Genomic DNA, 22,122 nt, shown 5'->3' with positions numbered 1-22,122 from the left:
TATGTCCTCATTTAGTTTTTTAGCACAGTAACCATAATTTCAATGGAACTAAGACACTCTCATTTTTATAACTTCTAAAGCAACTGCTTTAGGTATTACAGTTTTGAATACATCAAGATAACGTCAGGCGTGCCACACTTTTGTAATAAATATAGAATGTTAGCAATGTAGTTGTTCTTTAGAATATTGAGGGAAAGCAGATATCGGGGGCACAGACTCGGATAATTGAGGACAGAGAGGAGGGCGCAGAGTCAACAAGTAGACCATACTGGGCAGGCGGGAGGGGCAGTGGCAGCTCAATGGACCATGGAGGGAAGTGAAAAAGGGGGCAGTGGCAACAAACCAACAATGCAGGACAGGCAAGAGAGGCTGTGGCAATATAACAGATCATTGAGGGCAGAAGGAAGGGGCAGTGGCAGTACAACCATACATGCCAACAGACCCGATTCAGGTAGGAGACTCTTGATGCTTTTAAGCCCAAAAGAGCTTTATTGTGTCTGTCTTCTGCCTAAAATCTCCTCTTTCTCAATGTAAGTCAATGGGGAAAATCAATTCTCCAGGTTCTTTTTTTTTTTTTTCAAAATCTCCCTATTACCAAGTTCAAAATGCTGACAAGTATGATACATTGGATCACGGAGGGCAGGAGGAATTGGGTAGGGACATGGATTCGGATAACAGAGGTCAGGATGAAGATGGGCAGGGGCACCAAACTGACCTTCCTGGGCAGGCGTCAGGGGTTGCAGCAGCACAGTATACCACACAGAGCAGGTGGGACGGCACTGCAGCACAACAGACCATGGAAAGCAATAGGAAGGGGAAGGGCCATGAACATGGATAACAGAGATCAGAGTGGAAAGAGGCAATGGCAGCAAGCTCACCATACCTGACATACAGGAGGGACAGTTGCAGTATAACGGACCATGAAGGGCAGGGGGTAGGGGCAGGGGCATGACAACGGAGCAGGCAAGGCAGGAGGGAGGGGATAGGGGCCTGCACATGGAAAACAGAGGGAATGGGGCAGGGCTGGAGCAGCTACCTGACCATGAAGGGCAGGCAAGATGGGCACTGGAAGTGCAACACACTATGGAGAGCAACAGTGGGACTATAATGGCATACACACAGACAACAGAGGGAAGGTGGGAGAGGGTCATGGACATCAAGCTGGCTGCACAGGACAGATAGGAGGGGCTGTGGCAGCCCAGAAGACCATTCATGGCAAGTGGAAGTGTTAGTGGCAGCACAACAGCCATGGTGGGCAAGAGGGAGGGGTCAGGGGCATGCACAAAGGACCATGGAGGACATAAGCGAGGTGCAGGGCCTAGACACAGACAACATGAGAGGGCAGGGGAAGGGGCTTCACAACAGATCATGCACAGCAGGAAGGAGGAGCAGTTGCAGCACAACAGCATGGAGGACAGAAGGATGTGACAGCAAAATGGACCATGGAGGACAGAAGGGAGGGGATATGGGCAGGGACAGGGATAGGCAGGGTGGAGGTGGCAGTAACAGGTGGCAGCCATCTGACGATGCTTGGCAGGTGGGAGGGGATGTGGCAGGTCAACAGAACATGGTGGGCAATAAGGATGGAGCAGGGGCATACACACAGATATCGGAGGGCAGGGAGAAGGAGGGTAGAGGCGGCAAGCTAAGCACATAGGTTAAGCAGTAAGGCAGTGATGGGGCCTAGAATTGGGCAACAGAGGGCAAGAGGAGTGGGCAGGGACATCAAGCTAAATGGAGGGCAGTGGCAGCACATTGGACCATGCAGGGCAGGAGGGAGGGGGCTGGTCCATGGACTCGGGCAACAGAAGGTGGGGAGGAGGTGGATGAGGCAGCAAGCTAACTGTTCCCGGTAGGCGGGAAGGGCAGCAGCAGAACAATGGCCACGCAGGGCTGTAATGAGGGAGCAGGGGCATGGACTTGGACAATGGATGGCAAGGAGGGGGGGCATGAGCAGCAAGCTTGGATGGGGGCATTAGTATGCCAGATCAGGCCCTGTGTCCAAACCCTTCACCCCCGATGGGGAACATTAAAAATAATCCCTGGAATTCACTGAAGAAAACATAGGTTACAGGGACTTTACACTTAGGAAATATAATTTTTTTTAAACGTAAAAATTCACTAAAAGACAAAGGTTACAGGGATGTTTTAGTTAGGTTCAGATTTGTCACGCACAAAACCATAGACATTCAGCTGTTATAGAGTTTTTCCAAGTAACTATAACTTGTGCCCTAAGGTAACTGTAACCCGGGCCCTTGCAATGCACTGCTAGTTACCCCAGTTATTACTCATGACAACTTCAATGATATCATTGTCAATGTCACTGTAAAATTTGCAGTAACATTATTGATGAGAAAACTATGCATGGCGAAGGGTGCGAGTTATAGTTTCCTTAGGGCACGAGAATTTACGGATCATTTTGCACACTTAAATTCACGATGGTCCCTTCAAAAACAAAAAATTCCAGAATTGGTTGAATTTTGCATTCACAGGCTGTGCTTACAAATGCAGAAATCCCGCAAGTGTAGAGGATTTATAGTATTCACAAATTCATGTCAGCATTCTGCTTGTTCACCATAAAACATAGTTGAATTATATCAAGCTTATTGATGCTTCTTGAAGTTTGTTTGTACCACGGCAATGCACTTTACTCTGCTCATGCCAAAGGCATGATGAGTGACTGTACTTCCATGGTAGTTACTGAAAGGAAAAACACACACATTTATTCGGTTTCTAGAGACTGGTTCTTAAAATGGAAAAAACCCATAAGGAGAAAAAAGTACAAAGTTTCAAAAGCACATTTGCATCCCCTTTACTCATGCAGATTTGTGTGACCATTGAAAGTTCTCCTCTGCATTGTATGAAGACACCTGGTAATCTGTGCTGTCATAGATTTCCAGGGGGGATCAGGGGATTTTTTTCAGAAGCAAGCAGAACCCTTCTCTTTTCTCCAAACATATGAATTATTCCTTGAAAACTTATTTATGACTTTTGAGCCCCTGCTTTATCAATTTAATCCTGAGTGCCCGGTCCATTTTAAAGTATTGTCCAACAGTTCCTTTATCAGCATTTGAAAAGTGGCTTCTATTGTTAGTGTGGCACCAAAACACTTTTTCCTTTTGTATTTGGATTTCCATCAGTCAATTTTATGGGATTCTTTGGCTGTGTATTTTATTTGTTTATTAATTTTATAGTTTCTATAACGTGCTGCAGATTGCCAGTTACCTCAGTGGAGAGGAGGAAAGGATACGGTCAAAGGAAGTCTTTTAGTTGGAAAGTTTGAAGAAAAGGGTGGAGCTTAACTTGTTTCTGGAATGATCTGATATCTAGTTTATTTTGTAGATGGGGGCAATGGAGTTCCATTGGGTATCTTGTTGGGTGATATGGGGTGAATAATTTGGAGCGGTAATTTTGGGTCTGTGCTGTGATGTGTGTATCAGGACAGGGTTTTGAAGTTTTATGTTCTACTAAATTAACCTGTGGAGTGTTATCAAGGAGAAAAGAGATATGGTACGAACGTTTCAAACAAAAGATTTGAAACGGCAAAATGTCTTTGTAACTTTATTTGGCCAATTAAACCCGGATAAAATGGCATTATTTGTGATTACGTTGTTGATGTGCTACTTATTTGATCCCATTTTTGTGGTTTTGTTGAAGGTGGCACCGAGATTTCTGACAGTTTACTCTATTGGAATTGGGAACCGTTAGAAAGAACCCATACATGTTTAGTATATCGGGTTGTTATGGCCAATGAGCAGGATATCCAATTTCACCCAATTCATACGGAGCCTGTTGTCTGTCATCCGTTTTCGAATATATTAAAGTCATTTATACATCTCAGTTGTATGCTGTTTTTTTAGGATTTTGATTATTATTTAGGTGCCATTGGCATACATTTGGTAACTGACCTTATGTCTGGTTACGATAGTTGCAAGGGGGAGCCATATAAGTGTTAAAGCAACCTGGTGGGAGGTGTGATCCCGGAGATATTCCACATGTGACTTAAGTAGCGTTTGATAGAAAGGGGCCTAGTTTTACTGATGGGAATGGTGTACGAGGAGTGATATAAACCGTTGGACAACAGCGCATCACAAACCAAATGTAGTTTGCCATGCAGGAGACTGATCTGGGTAACTATATCAAAGGCAGCAGTCAGTTATAGGAGACTCAAGGAACTGCTGCGACCCTTGACCCTGACTCTGAGATCTTCCCTGTTATCATTATTGTTACTGAGATTTTGTATGGCACATAGCTACCCTGAGTGTTTTCCAGCAGGAAGGGCAGCCTAGACACATACTTCTTAAAAGAGTCAAGTTTTCAGATCCTTGCCGAATTTGGTTAGAGAAGTACAGGTTCTCAAAGACTCTGGAAAAGTATTCCAAAGCTTAGGGTCAAGGAAGGAAAAGGTACGACCACCCAGGACTGGGTAAAGTGACTAGTCACTCAAGCGCAATGTGTGAGAGGCGTGGTATAGAGATACCAGATATTGCAGGTATTGTAGTCCAGATCAGGAGTTTATTTCATAAATATAGCAGAGTGTCTTAAACTGCATGCATTTATCTACTGCAAGCCAGTGTAGGTCATGAAGTAAGCCAGACGCCACAGTACGTTTGGGCAATCAAAACAGAAGCCTGACGGCAGAATTTCGGACCATTTGAAGACATCTGATCATGGTCTTGTCCGTCCTAAAATACAGGATGTTACCATAATCTAATCTAGATAGGAACATGGCCTGGATTACTATCCATTGGGCTGATAAAGGGAGCATCCACAGGATCTTTTTTCACCATTTCATAATTCCGAAGCACGTGGCGGCTAATTTGATCAACTGTGGTTTGATGGACAAGGTGGAATCCAGCCAGAATCCTAGATTTTTCACCTTCTGGACTGGTTCTGGGAGGACCCCTATAGTAGCTGGCCAATGCTGGGGTCTCCAGAGCTGGGGATTCTTGACTGTTACCATAACCTCGGTCTTGTCACCTCTTAGTTTTGGGGAGTTGAAACTTATCCAGGAGGAGATGAGACCAAAGTAGGAGTTTAAATCTCCACATTTGTGTCCCTGCTATGGCCATAGAAAGAAAATGATTTGTGTGTCATCCACTTATGAAAACAGCTTTCCACCAGATCTGCCTATGGGAGGACACATATGTTAAACTACATAGAGCTGAGGGATAACCCCTATGGGACCCTTGAGGTAAGGGTGAAAGGACTAGACACTGTGGTAGCCAAGAAGACCTGAAAGTAACGGTCAGTAAGAAAGGAAGTTAACCAAGCAAGCGCTGTCCCATGGAGCCCCAGCAGAGTCAGTCTTTAAACAAAGCTATCATGTGAGGCAGTGTTGAAGGCTACGCTGAGATCCCTGTTGCAGATTATGGTAGATTTAGTACCTCTGCTAGGACTGAAACTAGCCTAGACGTTGTAAGTAGCTTGCTGGTTTCCAAATAGGCAGAAAGTTGGGAAGTGACTATCAATTGTAGGATTTAGCACTGGAAAGTGGCCCAAGACCAGTGTGTAACTATCCCAGACAGTGTTAGGTTTTTTTAGATGGGTTGTTTGAGTCAGTTTATCATGCTTCCTGCTAGCATGAAAGCATGAACAAATCTGGCAATGATCACTGCTAGGATGAATTATCACAGTTTGATGGATTTTGCTATATATGGGCCTGAGAAAGCGATGGGTTTGCGTTTGTTGGTGAGCTTGTAAGTGGTGTTTTCTGTAACTGATGCAAATGAACAACAAGAAAAAAGCTTTGAAGTTTAAAGGACTACGAGATTTCTTGTAATGGAGCTACATGTTTTATGTTGTACCAGAGTTTGTTAGTTGTGAACCAGGGCATAAGGTCCTCACAGAGCTATTGAGAGGGGAGTATATTCAGTGTTCAGTCAAGGGGTTTCGATCATATTTTGATAGATCTAAGAGTGTTCTTGCAAGAAGTTATTGACTTGAGACTTTGAGATTGGAAACTGGAAGTATGTTTTTTTTTGCTTTGACTATAGCTGCTTTTATAACCTGCATTGGGGATGTGTCAAACGATTTTGTCAGATGCGAGGTAATACTTTCATCATCTTCAGGGGTATTTAGCCTTTCAGTTTTAAGAGTCAAATGTCTTCGGAGAACTTTGTATTGTGTGTGAAGGAACTATGTTTCTGTTTAGTAAAAGAGGTGATTACATTCAATGCAGCAGCGCAGGTGTGGAGGAAGCAGTCAAGGATACCAAGTGTGGCGTCAGAAAGGGTGAAACCCTGCACAATAAGGACATGGTGAAAGTCCTTGGCCTGCACACTTTTTAGGATCCTTACTCAAGCTGAGAGGGTGGGAGCCTTTCACTGCTGCTTTAGACGGGAACTTGTTTTGCATGGAAAAGTGAATGAGAGAATGACTTGGCCAGGCTTCCGGTTGGTAGCTAGTGATGAAAGGGGATTAATGAAAATAGGACGTTCGAGCAATGACCAGCTTTGTGAGTGGTTGAGTTGATTAGTTGGATATAGCTCAGATTATCCACTTCGTCCATTGTTCCCTGTTCAAAATACTTTTGAAGGTCATCAGCCCAGTTGTTGCAGTCTCCTAAAATGAGTGAATACTTTGAGATCTGGGAGGTCAGAAGTTAACGATTTGAATAATTGTTTAGTTGTGTGATAAACAATTGAGAATCAAACTGGTAACCCCTTATGGTTTAAATCTTTTTATTAGTTGTATGCAGCATGGTACAATTACCGTCCCACCTACATCCATTGGCCGGTGGGGAACATTGAAAGAACAACAACCCATTAGGGTGACAAAGAAGGAACAGGAAGGAAAGATATTCTGAGGTGAGAGGCTATGGGGGAGGTATAAGTGTGCATCGACAACCTGAGAGATTGGAGCACAAGTCACAAAGCGGAAAAGAGGGGAGATGCTGGAGAAACTGAAGATAGCATCCCACACACTGATTCAGGTAGGTGTTTGATCGGAGTGTGTCAGGTATGCTGGGCAAGTCAGTTCTCTAAATTCATCTGAAAGTTACCATATGCACGGCCCCATATCTTATCAAACTGCTGTAGCCCATTGGTCACTAATGCTGTCAATTTCTCCATTCCCAATAGCTCCCACAACATATGCAGCCAATCCAGTCTCGTTGGGACTGTATCTGAGCCCCAGCAAGCATGCAGAATTTGTTTGGCAGCATCAAGTGTCAAAGTGATGGCATGCTCCTTGGCAGATTTTAAGGGGCATCTCAGGAGGTTCGGAAGTCCCAACAGGATGTAGCTAGGAAATCTGGGGAGGTCAGTGTCAGACATTTCGTCCACAGGTGCCAACACCTCCGTCCAGAAGGCACTTATTTTGGGGCAATATCAAAGAAGATGTGTAAGAGTGCCAATTTGTCTGCAGCACTATCAACAGGTGTTGTCTCTGCCCATTTTCCACTGGGCGACCCTGGCTGGTGTGAAATACCAACAGTATACAATCTTAAGGAGCATGTATTTGCCAGGGGTACTGCAGGCAGAAGCACAGGCTCCGTAGAGGATGTCACCCCATTCTTTAGTGGTAAATGTGCACTCGCATTCCTTCTCCCACCTTTGGTGTGCAGGTGTTTTAGAGAGTGTTTGTTAAGCATTGAGGGGCATTGAGAAATGTGTATATGTTGGAGAGAAGTTGTTTACCTGAGGAAAGAGTGAGGAGCCATTTTTCGAAGGATGTGAGTAGTCTGCCGGCATGGGTACGGAACTGAGGTTGTGAGACCCAATGGCGGTATACTGCTGGTATGCAGGGGACAGGAGACCATAAGCAGACTGAATATGAGTAAAGTCCATGAGGCCGTCCACATCAAGGAAGTCACCCATCCTCTTGCAAATGGAGTCTTGCCACTGGGTAAACGTGGAGCACGGCGAAGAAGTCGGGGTTCCCTATAATCAGCATCTGGGGTGAAATGTCAGTAGACAGTTTCCATTGTACTTGTTCTTTGTCACAGACCCCTCCTCTTTATACACCGCAGTAGCAGTGACATGTAGACCCACACTGGATAGTGTTGCTATGGGAGCGATGGTACCTTCCAAATATGAATGCCCACCACTGTCTGGTCTATAAAACACCAGTGTTTTGGTGCTAGGCCTAGATCACTCCACCATGTATTGCAGCTGTGCTGCCTGGTAGTAATATAATAGATGGGGAACCCCCTACCCCACACTCTGACTGGGACGAGTACGCCTGCCTCTTCGCCATGCATGCCTTTTTCTTATCCCATATGAAGTCTTCAATAAGGCGCTGTAGCTCATCGATTACCTGTGTGGGGGGCGGGGAGGTTTAAGTCACAATGTTTGCATAACATAAAAAATTTTTCTGTAAAAGTGTCATTTTAATAGCCGCCAAGCACCCCAATTAAGTCCATAGCCCTCCCACTTAGATAGACAGGGATCGGGCAGTCGTTAAGATCACTGCATAGTTGTGCTCAACAGTGCGTCCAGTTGTGGAGTGTATCTGCAAGCCCAGGTATCCTATCTCTTGCGGTGCCCAGGTGAACAGGAATCAACATTCCGACTGAGCCTGATCAGCCTTCGGTATTGTGAGATTTAATGCAGAGGATTTCTGTAGATTTGTTTTGAATCTAGAGCCCAACCCAGATGTTGCCAATTCTCTCATCCCCGCTGACAGAGAAACCTGGGGATTCGATAAGACCAGTAAAACATTGTCTGCATACAGTGCTGCTTTATGTTCCCTGCCGCCCATAGGTATGCTGATGACGTCCAGATTGCCAGATATCCATACAGCAAAGGGCTCCATATGTAAAGAAAAAGGCAAGGGAAATAAAGGGCAGCCCTTGTGTGTGTCCCTGCAGATTTTAAAGGGCTGTAGAATGAGCCCGTTAACCCTCACCTTTGCTTTAGGAGATGTAAAGCTACCCTGGACCCACTAACAGAACCGTGGACCAAGGCCAAATTGTGCCAACACCAAGCAAAGATATGGTCACTGAACCCGGCCAAAAACCTTCTCTGCATTTATACAGAGGAGAAGGGCTGGGATATGAGAGCGTTGCATCTTGTCCAACAGATGATAAATACGCTTTTTGTTATCACTATAGCCTCTCTCAGGTATAAATTCGGTCTGGTCAGGATCCACTAGGGCTTGCATATAGGGAGCAAGATGATGTGCCAAAACACCCATAAAAATCTTGGCATCCACTTTGAGTATTGAGATACGATGGTAGGAGGAGCACTACACAGGATCTTTACTGACCTCGGGGATTAATATGATTGTGGCAAGTTGCAACTATATCCATCAGGGTGCCAGTAGAGCTAAATGAGTTGTATAGGGGCACCAGTATGGAAGCTAGTAATGATCCGAATGTTTTATAGAAGTCTGAGCTATAGCCATCTTGCCCAGGAGCCTTGACTGACTGTAAGCATTGTATGGCCATGAGGACTTCATTGATGGTGATATCGCTGTCTAAGGTGGAGAAATCACCATAAGGGATGCCAGCTAGGGGAAGCTGTACTCCTCTGCTGTGTAGAGCTTGGCACAAAAACGTTCAAACTCTTGTACAATCAGCTCTTCTTGATGTTTTGTGGCATCTTCAGATCCCACAAGCTCATCCACCCTGTTATGGGCAGGCTTGGGAGCGAAGGCAGTGGGCCAGTAAACATCCTGCTTTGTTCCCGCCTATATAATATTTCTGTTTTGTGTGTAACAGGGCATATTCTGTCCTATCCATATCTAGGGCCCTAGGTTGTTTGCGAGCCTCAGTAAGTTGGTGCTGTGTCGCAAACAAACTGGTGTGTTTGTGTATCTCTTCTCATTCCCTTATGTTGGTCTCCAACTGAGCTGGGGTATCGCATCTGTCTTTATTAAGGCGAGCTGCTATAACTATAAACTGACCCCGTACAACAGCCTTTAGCGCTTCCCACAGTAATGCTATAGGTGTATCTGGTGTGTCATTAGTAGCTAAGAAATAGTTAATAGTGGCTGTGATACCAGTAACCTTTTTCTTATAGGTGAGGAGCTTGTTGTTAAGACGCCAAGTGCAGAGGTGTGTGGAGCTAGGAAAGGCACATCAAAGGCCAGTCAGAGAGTGGTCAGAGAGGCAGACTGTCGCAGTCGCACTAGTATTGCGTGGGAATGTGAGAAAGAAGTTAAGTCTGGCATAAGTCTGGGGGGCAGCGGAGAAAAATATGTAATCTTTTATGGTCTGGTGTTTTTGTCGCCACACGTCCATCTATCCTATATGTCTGTTAGCCATTCTGTGCACACTGGGGTAAGGGCACTACTTTGTCCCGTCCTCTGGATGGACCTGTCCATATGTACATTGAAGACCATGTTAAAAGTCTCTCTCTGTGATGATGTCCGTATCAGGGGTGTCATGGACGTGGCCTATTGGTCCCTTAAGGAAAGTTTCTTGATGGTCATTTAGGGCATGGAGTTTTGCCAATGTAAACATACGACCCTTCAGGACTATTTGTAGTGATAAGAGCCTGGCAGACATTTCAATATGGTTCGTGTCAAACTCCCTGGGAAGTTAGTAGCTAAGAGAATCACCGCCTCTTTCCTTCTTCTCTTGTCCCAAGGAAAAGTATTGGCAGTAAAACCATTGGGAGCATAAGTGCTTTTAAGCAGGTGGGTTTCATATATGAGGCAGATGTCGCACTTAGCATCCCTAAGAGGGGAAAGGAGCACAAGGTGCTTCATTGGGGCATTGAGACCTCTGATGTTCAAGCTAAGCTTGTTAATCATAGGTAGGCAAGTATGAGGCAGCCACAGAAAGCAGTGAGGGCCATTTGGTATGCATGTACCCCCTACACAGTTGGTCACAATGAAGTGTATGTGGAAAAGCATAGATTGTCGGGTGGTGGAGAAGGGGAGGGAGAAGAAACAGTTCACCAAGTGAGTTCCCCGCCTGGGAACATAAGAAACCAAAACCTGAGGGTCTGTGTCATTAGCAACAGTTCGTATCATTCTTCCAGCTTGATGTAGCAAGGGAGCTCAGGCAACAGAAAACACAGCAACAGATGAGGGGGAGTCTATCCCCAGGCCTCTGCGAGCTTCAAACAGTATGAGTCAGGGACCTCAAAAAGTAGGGGGCCCATCATTTGCCGGTTCGCCGGCATGTGAACACCCAAAGAACATCGAGGTTGTCCATGTCCACTGTCTGGGTTCCAATACACTGCTGTGATGTTGTAATTGGCATAGCAGCTCCACCTTTTCTTTGCGATTGTTAGTGTCTGAGGGTTTGCAGATTTGCTTCTTCGTTTGACATGTACAACGGCATCGCCCCGGAGGAGGGGATGACGTGCCTCGCAATGGGGACAGAGCAAAGGGTTCCCCCAGGAGAACGTCAATATCCAGCAGTGAGCAGGCTTCAGCTAAAGTTCTGATATTCTTAGTGTCATTGTTCCAGACCAAGTGGAGTTGGAAGGGGTGCCCCCCTTCTATTTTATCCCTTTATTGTGGAGGAAGTCAGTGGCCTGCTACAACACTAGTGTAATGGGGGAAAGATCCTAATAAAGCCAAACCTTTATACCTGCAAATTCAATTGCATTTCTGTCTCACATCGTGGACATGATGTCCTCCTTCTGTCTGTAATAATGAAGACAAGTGAGGATATATTGTGGTTGTCCTGGAGAGCGGCTTGGCGTCCTGCTGTATGGGTTCAGTCAAGAATGATGTCCTGGTCAGCAAGTTCCAGGGGCACATGGAGAAACAGGCAGGTGACATAGTCCTCCAGTTTTCCAGATGCTGCCTGCAAGGGAACTCCTATTATGAGGATATAGGAGCAGCTGGATCTGTTTTTGAGATCTTCTAGTTGGTAACGGAGTGCCATGTTTTTATCTCTCAGCTCAATAAGTTCCTGGCGGTGCTCATCCAGCTCCTTCTCACGGGAATCATTGGTTTGCTCTAAAAAGTCAATTGTTGACCCAGGTCGCCAAAGTCCTGCCTGATATCCCTCATATCTGCCGCTATATCCCATTTGAGTGCCATGAGTCCTCCCTGAGGGTCCCAAAAAGATTTTCGAGGAATTCCCTCGTAACTGGTGCATCTTTTCCTTGGAAGCTTCCCACATTTGTTTCTGCTATGAGAGGTGCATTCAAGGGCGGGTCTCCATTTTGATCCAGTTTCTTTGACTGCAGCTTGGTGAATATGTCTTTAAGGGTGACATCTTTTTTATTGTTTACATGTGAGGTCATGGCAGTGCTGTGAGCGAGTTGCATGTCCAGCAGTGAAAAGGAATGTCAAAGTTAATGGGTTGTCTGTCAGCATCATGTTGGTGACCAGATCCTCCCTGGGCCCACGTCCCCCACCAGAGTCCAGGGAGCAGGGTCCTGTGCAGTCAGTGGACGGCCAGAAGCCATGTCTCAAGAGCACTGGGGACCCCTGCTACAAGAGCTGTCCATTTGTTGTCATCCGCTTTATGGGTGTGTGAAGTGTGGATATACTAGTGCAGAGAGTCGGTGATGGTTGTGAGTGAGAGTGAAAGGTAGAGTACTATTGCTGGGACTAACCACGTAGGGGAGAGCTGAAGTACCAAGCTCTGAGTCAGTCCCAGGTGTCGCGGCACGAGCAACAACACCTGCGGTCAGACAGGAGGAAGATGGCTTTTGCAAGTTGTAGGGCACAGCGGGGCGAAAAGGTAGAGTCCTCAGCGCAGGTTATCACCCCTCCGTCCGCATCCAAGGTTGATCATAAAGTGTCCAGCTCCCAGGGATGTTCCTATCACTCACAAGGGACTAAGTGGGGGAAGCGCATTGACACAGGGGGACATGCAGGCCAAAGGAAGGCAGGCGCTGTGGCAAGTAGGGCGTGCTGATGGCTGCGTGAACTGTCAGGGACTTGCTCTAGGCCACACCAGGCTCTCCACGAACCCCTTGGCCTACAGGCCCACGTTGGTGTCTCCTCCATTTGTAGGGTTTCCCATCCCCTTCTGGCCTAGGCTTCAGTTGTTCACCAGCGGGAAGAGGCAGATGAGAATCGTTCAGTGGCCCACTTCTGGCCGTCCGGAGGTAGTGGAGGCTGCAGGGCCTAGGGAGGGAACTCCACCCAGCCAGGTAGAACAGCCCCAGGCCTGTGTCAGGGTCAGGCTCCCAATACCACCTCCCAGATGGAGGATGCAGGGGGTCATTTGTCCTGCAGCTGGGGGCGCAGTAGTCCGCAGGGCCAGGAGGGTAGAAAAAGGTCACAGGTGGCCGAGTGCAGCTGGTCGTGGATTTCAGGGCCGAGGACTCGCGGTGGTCGCCATCATGGCCACACAGCTGCCCGAGCAGCCCCTGGATTGCAGTCTCCAAAGGGGCCACTCCGGTCAGAGCAGTCTCGTATCTGGCCTCCTATGCTTCGGGTCTCTTCTGGGCATGATACCTGGCATTGAGAGGCTCGAGGGGGCACTGCACCCCCCGATATGGTACTCAAGCAGCAAAGCTCCCGGAGAACACTCTCACATGGGCGCCATCTTGGACATACCCCCTCTAGTAATGCATTAAACAAGTTGATATTTGAAGGATTTGTGCAGTTGACTTTTGATTTAATCAGAGTTAATGTTAGATTGAAAAGTGAGGGCCATTCCTCAGCCACGGCCGGTTTCACAGGGTCTGAAAAGTATATTGTAACCCTTTCAAAGCATTTTTAAGCATTTTTAATATGGATGTGGTTATGTGTCTGACCATGTTTTGGTGAGAACAAGGGTGTAAGGAGAAAAGTAGGTAACAGTATTGTGGATGTTGGTAGAATGTTCGATAGCAGATCTGGCATTACTGAAAGGCCCTCTCGGTGAGGTAGGTTAGTCATAGTGAGTGCAGTAGGGCTGGGCTGGACTTATTGGTGAATAGGGAGGCAGAGGCTTTGGTATCCTTGGTCTCAGATGTTACATGGGGGCTGGAGAAAAGAGGCAGGGAGGCAGTGCTCGCAGTCAGAGGAATGTGAGTAATTGTATCTTTGAATGTGGTGTGATGTATGGGAAGTAGGTCTCAGTGTTACTGTACAGGGCAGAAGTAGAGTCATTGGCTACGAAGAGTTAGTGCAGATCTCATGACGGAGCGAAATCGTCCATCAAAAGATGACAAATTGGTATAATTAGCATGGGCCTTCACCTTGCAATTCTTGTAGAATTTAGTGGTAAGGAGTAGAGGAATGCAGGATGTTGTAGAGATGTGGTGCCTCCTGGAACCCTAATGCTTGACTTTTCGAGAATGTACTACAATGAGAGTGACTCGGCAGCTAACTTCACTAATTTTTCCAAGAGAAACCAAACTAGAAAATTCAGTCTGTTCCTGCAAAATTAATTGCCCGCCAGAAAATGTCTTCTTTTTTTATAGCACATTTGTGAAAACCATAGAAAATAGGAAAGTTTTTTTATGTCATTTCAACTGACTGAATTTTCTTGTTTAGTTCCTCTTGAAAAAAAAAAGAGTGAAGTGACAGTGTAAAGTACGCTCATTCTTGAACAGATTGTATTTGTGACCCAGCCTTGTCTCCGCTTTATAAGCGCCCAATCCCATTTCAAGACTGAATTATAGAAAAGGCAGATGATAGTGTGACGATCCAGAGGTCAAGTTGTGTTGTGTGAAAAATAGAGCTGTTCCCAGGTACTTGATGAATGGTTGTAGTGGCTGTCTGATAACTGAGTTTCAGAACTGAGTTTCTGAACTTTATCCTTGTATGTTAGTTCTTGTGGAATTGCTGAGTGTGGTGGCAACGTAAATACTTTTGGGAGTGGTCTTTGCTACCTGTGACAAGGTGGTTCTTGAAACACCTTTCTATTCCCTGTTTTTTTTAAACTATTGTGCAGGCCAATGGCTGTCTGGAGGTTTGGAAACATTACCTAGACCAGGAAGGAGAGGGTCTTCATTAGGTCTAGCTTAAAAGTGCAAGTGTCTGAAGACATGTTTTTACTAATTCTTTCAAAATAAGACATAGAATGGAGTGTGTCCCCTCACAGAGGATGAGTATTTCTCACTCACCTAATACAATTGGCTGCTTGATGTATCATCCCCCTCCCTGGAGTTGGATGGTTGCATTATATTAGGTAAAAGACAATTTTACATCTGAAAGAATATATTGAATCACCATAAATTATATGACCTATTCACAAACTGCATTTTATAGTACTTAAAGTACTCACGTAGTACAAAATGCTGTTCACAAATCTATGCATGGATACCGTTGCCTTTACTATCTTTCCCTTGCAGAGATTTGTGCACACCTTGGTATAAGTTCTAGTATTAAATGTGGGAAAGGCAAGAGGGAACATTTGTAAAATAGGGAATACATACATACATACAATAATCGGGAGGTATCTATGAAGGGGCAAGCTAATACAAACATATACCCACAAAAGAGAAGAGTAAGACCTTTGCTATTCACAGGCTACACCACTAAAGTTATTGCAGCCCTACAGCTGTCAAAAGAGGTGTAAATGTGCTCCAACCCAGCCTTGGAGTAGGTCAAGCACTACTCAAGGCCACTCACTAACACATTCTCATAGAAAACAATGAAGGCAAGGAAATAAAATAACACTAAAGATTGGAACTAATGTTAAATAATTAAATTGTTTCAACATTTACACAACTTTAATTTAAATATATATAATTAGTACTTATATTTTTTTATTATTTTAAAAGTTAATAAACACAAAATTTTACCAACATTTATGGCCCAAGAAATAATGTTATTGAGGGTTAGATTTTTAAAGTTATTGTTTAAAAATATTTATCAACTAAATTAATATGTTCCAATCAATTATTTAATAATATTTAATTTGAGTTACTGTGCTGTAACATTTTATTTTATTAGTTCCAGGTTGCAAATAAATATTTTGGATTGATTTACACTTATATTTTACATTACAATATTTTTTTATATTTTTTAAGAATAATAAAGTTTATTATGTTTTCCTATCCTTTACCATAGGGAGATCTCCGCCATGGCGGTTGCGATCGCCACCTACTTCTGCAAAGTTACTAATAACTTTAAAATTATAAATCCTGTTGTAGAAGGCTTCACCCCTGATTTGAGCGGGTAAAAACATGTTCATCTGTGCTCAGGTGTAGTCTTAAATATATGCGTGGGTAAATATCCACATAAGTATTTACCTTTTTGAATAGGCCCCTACATTTTCTCTCATAGGTGCATCATATGCAGAGTGTAATTTATTTTTACTTGGTTTTTCACTGTAGAAGGGTTTGTCAATATTGCAGGCAGGACTCAAAACGATTTTCGGACATTTCAACGCGGAGCAAACACCGACACAATCTAGATGCCGGTATTTGCACCACGGTGATTACCATTTTTTCTTTGTTTATACTGGGGTAACCCCTTTACCCATGCCCCGTTGTCCTCCCCGCTGTGCCCACAGGCATTTTGCCACTTACTGCTGCAGCAGTTTTCAATTAAGTGCTTCAGTGCAGGCGGTGAAATGTCTGTCTGCATTATTACCACTGGCCAAAGTCAGCATGCCATTCAAAACGTCTGTCGGACCTGTTGGATTTACCAGTGCTTGTTGAGAATGATAGACAATAATAATTGGTGCTGAAGGATGACTGTTAGGTATGCTATACTTGGGCTTCACTGCCTGTAAGGTTAATTTTATCAACTGTCTAGTTTGGTCATTTTGTTTTCGTTATTGTGAAAAGAAAATGAGTTTGATGGTGCTAAAGATCTTTTCAGTATGTTATGTCAGTTGGAGGGCTTTTCTGAAGGACTTTGAAGTTGTACACTGAGCTGGGTGGTTGCTGCTCCATAAACCGACATTTGTGGATTGTTTTCTAGACAGTATCACTAACCAGGTAAATAGTTATGATGTGATGTTGTGTCCACTTTGGTATGGGTATACTTAGCCGAATTTTATATTAATGTACTAAGATGTATCTTGGTGTGATCTGAGGGAATGCACTTACTCATTTATTTGGCTTTAATGCCATGTTGTGGTCAGGGTGACCCGGGACCTGTCGAGCATATTCAATTTGAGAAAAGTGAATTAGATGTGTAATTGGAAAGGTGCTGTCTAATGAGTGCGTGTCTCATGGAGCCTATTATCAAGCAATCAATTTCATTCAGTCAAACATTTTGTTTTATAAAATGCCAGACATAAAGTAGGGGTGTCAAAATGCTGGCAGAGCTGCATATTCACTGAAATAGATGAGTTTTTTAAATGATGGAAGTTCCTTTGAATCTTTCAGTGCTGCGGACTAAGTGTTCCATTCAGCACTTTGAGCTACGTCAGAAGACCTCCCTACTGCTTTTCTTTGTGCATAATTTGAGGGGTATAGTAGATGTTTAAATGCCATTTGAAGAGCATGTGTAGGATGGGGATCAGTTAAAAGGTTTCTTCATGTAGCTGTGTGCATCGACAAACCGTGCTTTATGAATGAGAGGTATAGTTTTGAGTTGTATACGGGATCTGAGAGGGAGACAATTTAGTTTTCTTTGTAAAGGTGTAGACTAAATGGATTCTGGCAAATTGGAATCAATGTATTAATATTCTCTTTTATAATTCCTTCCAAAGGCGCATTGCCATCGTTTACTTTAACATTTATAAGAGCCCTAATAATAATAGGTTTTGTCTCCTAGTAATTTGTAAAGTTTCTATAGGAAGCATCAAATGATAATTTGAGGACATTATGACCGCATTCAACTGCCAGTACATAGACAGTCTTATCAGACCTCACTCCAAGCTCCTTGGCCTTGTCTTTAACTTTAATTGTTATTTCGTGCATGGAAAGAGCAGTTCTCCCTACTTTGATTCTCATGCCACTAGCTGGTACAAATTATAAGAATTTCCACTTTGGAGCCTTTCAAACTTAGACGGTTGGCATTCATCCAATCTTAAATCCTGGAGAATGTCTTGAGAACTCTTTTGGGATCAACTTCTAGATAATGTGGTAAACAGAACACTGGCATTGTCATAGTTTTGGAATCTGGTTCCGAGATACAGTTTAAGTGGATGTAAATGTTGTGATGTTGGCTCGATGAGGCCATAAATGTAGCTTTGGATGCACAGACTGCTCTGTGATTCGTTCTAGAATTTCTTGGGCTTCATGTGAAGAGAGGGTGAGTAATTGAGTGCAGTGTGGTGAATATGGAGGGAGCGGAAATGGCAAGGTACCCTGAAGAACATTTTCAAGAGAGAGTGAACCATTGTGTCCCTGGGAAAGGAGAAGAAGGCAGAAATGCCTGGTGAGAAGGCACCGATGAGCATTTCAGTGAGAACTATCACCACTGCTCCTTTGCGCACCAGACAGGTGTGCCATTAAAACGTGCCTCTTCCAAGCTAAGATCGATCACTTCTCATTTAGGGCCATATGTACGAAAGCTTTTTCCCATAGACACAGAATGGGTAAAATCCTTTGGTACATCTGGCCCTTAATCTCTGAATGAATTCTGCAAGTGGGCAGCACATCGCTCCCAAAGGTAGGACCACTGTGTTCCAACTCATTGGCAAATAGTTCTTAGACTTATGATTCTACACGGAACGAAACCCGACCACGAAACTCTGGAGCAGTCTGCATGCTGCAGAGTCAGTGGGATAGAAGACAGATTTTTGGCAATTTTGCTGTTAATGCTGGATTATTTCTATGCCGACGCCTTGCTTTCAGCCTACTGATGAGAGCCCAAAAGAAAATACCCTCCAGAAGGCTGGTAATTTAGTGCAATTAATTATTTTCTTATTTTCATAAATAAGGGAATCATAACCATAGCCACTAGTATCCTGAGGCTTGAACGTTTAAAAGAAATGGATTGCAAAATATGTATTTACTGTTCTTGCTTGCTCTTTACAACTAGTTATCAGCTGTAGGATTAAGAAGTAGTTTGGAAGTCCAAAACGTTAGGTGAATAAAATCTTGTAATATTGTACTTACCGCACGTTTCAGAGTTCCATTTTGATTTGAGATCCTAGACCTAACAACTTCTGCAGTACATGCAGAAATTCCTTTGCAAAACTGCATTTCTTCAGCTTCTTCACAAACCAGTTCATAAAATCAGACTACCTGTTAAACTGAAGTTGCATCTTATTGCATTTATTTTTCAGACATTTTGTGTAACTGGGCGTGTAAACATACAATGTAAATGTTAAGTTTACCCCATAAAGTAGCACATGGACAAATTTCCAACTTGCATGGTACATTGTTCTAAGAGTGAAAATTGCACTGGGCATTAACTTTTCAGTCATCTCATGTATTTGTAAATGTACCCAGCTGCGCGCCATAGCCCTGAGACCCTTGTTTTAGCTAGGCCTTTCGCCCTTTCCTTATATCCTCTGTATGGCCCTTTGGTTGGCATGGTGTCTTGAGCTTTGGTTGATAGAGTCTGCTAAAACTAGCTCCCAGCGTTGGTCACCACAAGCTCTGATAAGTCTGGCCCTCACTTCCTCTGCTAGTACACTGTTCAGAGCTGCCTTGCAGGACAAAATTAGAGCACCTCTCTTAGGCCCAACATCAGAAGCCTTCTGAGACAGGTTTCCTACAAGTACATCACTCTCCAAGCAAGAACTCCCCCATTGCTTTCTGTGCACCCCGTACAGTGATGCGTCACGGAATGAGGCGCTAGGTAGTGCAACGATGCAACAGAAGACAAGGTTATGTGGAGGTTGAAGATTCTAATACCAGCGACCGTCTTTTTGTTTTTCCCAGGTGGCCTTGCACGCGTGCGGCGTAGCCACAGATATGGTGATCGAGCACTGCATCACCGCCAGGGCTGCCTTTGTCGTCTGCCCATGCTGCTACGGTTTTATCCAGAACACAGTCAAAGCTACGTTCCCTAGGAGGTAAGTCCTCGCTGTGCGCTGTTCCTAGGCATATAAAAAAGCAAAGGAAGCTCTTGTTCTACCTTTTTTGTAGAAAGAGGAGGCGAACAGTTGTTCTCCCTGGGAGAGCTTGAGGGATGCGTTGCCCTATTTATTTTTTTATACCTTTTGCCAAGACTAGCTCAATATCGTGGGAAGCGGTAAAATGGCAAGTCACAAAAAGCATCTTAAGTCTTGCAGCAACACACTGCACAGGTATTTTCACACCAGGCGTGGTGGGGGAGGCGTTAAACCCAGAAAGGAATGCTGAAATAGAGGTGAACTGGAGCTGGCCACATTATGTAGCAGTCTTTCACCACGGCCTCCTGGTCTGAATTAGTGGCGGGCCACTAAAATAAATCGGAGATTAAACATGGTATGCTCCTGTGGTAGGGATAGACTGAGACCACCCTAGTTTCTGCCTCCCCATGCTGGAGCAGACCGCGGCACTATAAAAATATGTTTTGCTCATCGCACTGAAACTGTAAGACTGATTCTGTTATCTACCTGTGTTGTTTCTCTTGCTGACAGAATGTGTTTCCTTCTCTCTTTCAGTCATCGCTTCAAGGAAGTGTTATCCTACAAGGTATGTTGTCTGAGCCCTTGTGGCTCACGCACTTCCAGGCCCTTTTCGTTTTGTTCCTGTTGTTTATGTGGGAACAATCTGCGTCTCTCTTCTAATTAGAGCCATGAAAGTGAAGCAAAGTAGCGTGTTTTGGTGTTTCACGCCATCGCACATTCCTTTCTGTGATACGTGTTTTCTTTTTAAAATACCTGTGGATAAAGTTTCCATTGTAAAGGGGTATAGGAAATACGTGCATTTACAAAAAAAAAAAAAAGCGTTCCCATGTCAAACCAGTGAAGTGTGAGTCTGTCGGATCTTGCCACACTCCCCGTCATCCATCTTTGTCAGGCTCGGCTGCAGCCAAGATGGAGTCTTCCCTGGCCCCCGCGCTTTTAGGGTCCACGCTAAGTGTCGTTGAAGCATTGGCGCCTGTGATAAGGTTTGGGACGCACGCAATTAAGAGTTTGGGCATTTTAGGCACCCCCATTGATTGGTACAAGACCAACGAGTGGCCAGATAATGAAGTCTTCTAGAACTGATAGTCCGGTATCTTGCACAGGCAGCAGGAAGGACCGGACCACTGGATGCGCAGTGAAGGGCGGCCTGCAGCCGAGGGGGGTGAGCCACTTAGGGGAGCGAGGAGTTTAAGCTGATTTACATTCGTATTAGTGCTACGGTTGTGTTGTAAAGCACACGCCTATCTCATTAAAATGACCTTTCCGCAATTTAAGAGTCTGTCGTGATCTAAGCCGTTCCACCCACAGCACGCTCCCATTAGGCAGCTGCTGAAAGATAGTCCCATCCTAGAATCTGCAGCAAGGCTGACGACCCAGTGAAAATAGGGCAACATAGAATGGTTGAAAGAGAAATGGGACAGCGGTGGGATGGTAGTTACTATGTAAAGCAGCAAAGTGGTTATTAAAAGTTTTTGGACAGCAAAGACCTGTGAAGCAGCACAGTAAGGTGAATAGGGCATTGAAGGCCAAAAGGCAGCAAAGTGGTCTCAGGTCATCAAATCCCAAGACTTCGATGTGTAGGTGGAGCAGTTAAGCTGAACTTCCATGAAAAAACGGAGCTTATGTTATGCTGCATGGAGCATTGGTGAATCACCACTTGAATAACTGTCCTGATCTGGAGGCCACATCTCCAGGAAGATAAGGATCTACTGGAGAACTGGCAAGACAGTGCACAATCTTCACCATGACCCAGGGAAGTGATAGATGCTGCCCTTTCTTACAGGCACCAACATTTTGTGGTACAGAATGTCCTGCAAGGCTGAACACACCTTCTATTTCCAAAAACTGGATCCCCAATACATATCAAGAACAAAGATAAGTTGCACAATATTGGTACATTTTCGATTATATTAATTAAAACTCCCTATTGTAGTGTGCACATCCCACTCCTTCCTGCACAGTGGTACCTGATTTATCAGTGACAGATTTAAGGACAAAGGCAATATGACCGAATGTCGAAAATTGGGGTAGAGTGGGTCATACATTGGGCTCTGTTTGGGGTGTTCAAAAGTGCATCAGGGGTGCATTCTAATGCACATGATTCGTTTTTATCACACAAGTGCTGCTTTTCGACCTATTGCAATCTATTCTGTGGGCTTTAACTATGCCCATCTAACACCCATCACTTTCATTCGTCCCTGGGCCTGCCTTTCAAAAATCCCTTGATGTCGTTGGTAAATGCTTTACGTTTGTCCCGCCTTGAGGCTGGTTTGATAGCTCCTTGGATACTGACCCTGTTACATGGATTATTGCACGATTGGGCAGACAGCTTTGTGTCAGAGCACTATTTTTTCTTTTGCATCGCT

General features: G+C 44.5%; 1 protein-coding gene across 3 annotated transcripts in view; it reads left to right on the top strand.

The window, feature by feature from the left end:
- The window catches only part of GSTCD (glutathione S-transferase C-terminal domain containing), a 676,673-nt gene that overhangs the window by 572,590 nt on the left and 81,961 nt on the right, over positions 1–22,122 (top strand). For all 3 annotated transcript variants that reach the window (XM_069241297.1, XM_069241307.1, XM_069241317.1), the window contains 2 exons: positions 19,584–19,717; positions 20,291–20,321. In XM_069241297.1, the coding sequence (XP_069097398.1) occupies positions 19,584–19,717; positions 20,291–20,321 (165 nt within the window). The remainder of the gene's footprint in view (positions 1–19,583; positions 19,718–20,290; positions 20,322–22,122) is intronic.

This window comes from Pleurodeles waltl, chromosome 1_2 (assembly GCF_031143425.1).
Source record: "Pleurodeles waltl isolate 20211129_DDA chromosome 1_2, aPleWal1.hap1.20221129, whole genome shotgun sequence".
NCBI classification, from domain to species: Eukaryota; Metazoa; Chordata; class Amphibia; order Caudata; family Salamandridae; genus Pleurodeles; species Pleurodeles waltl.
This window is presented reverse-complemented; position numbering and strand designations above follow the sequence as displayed.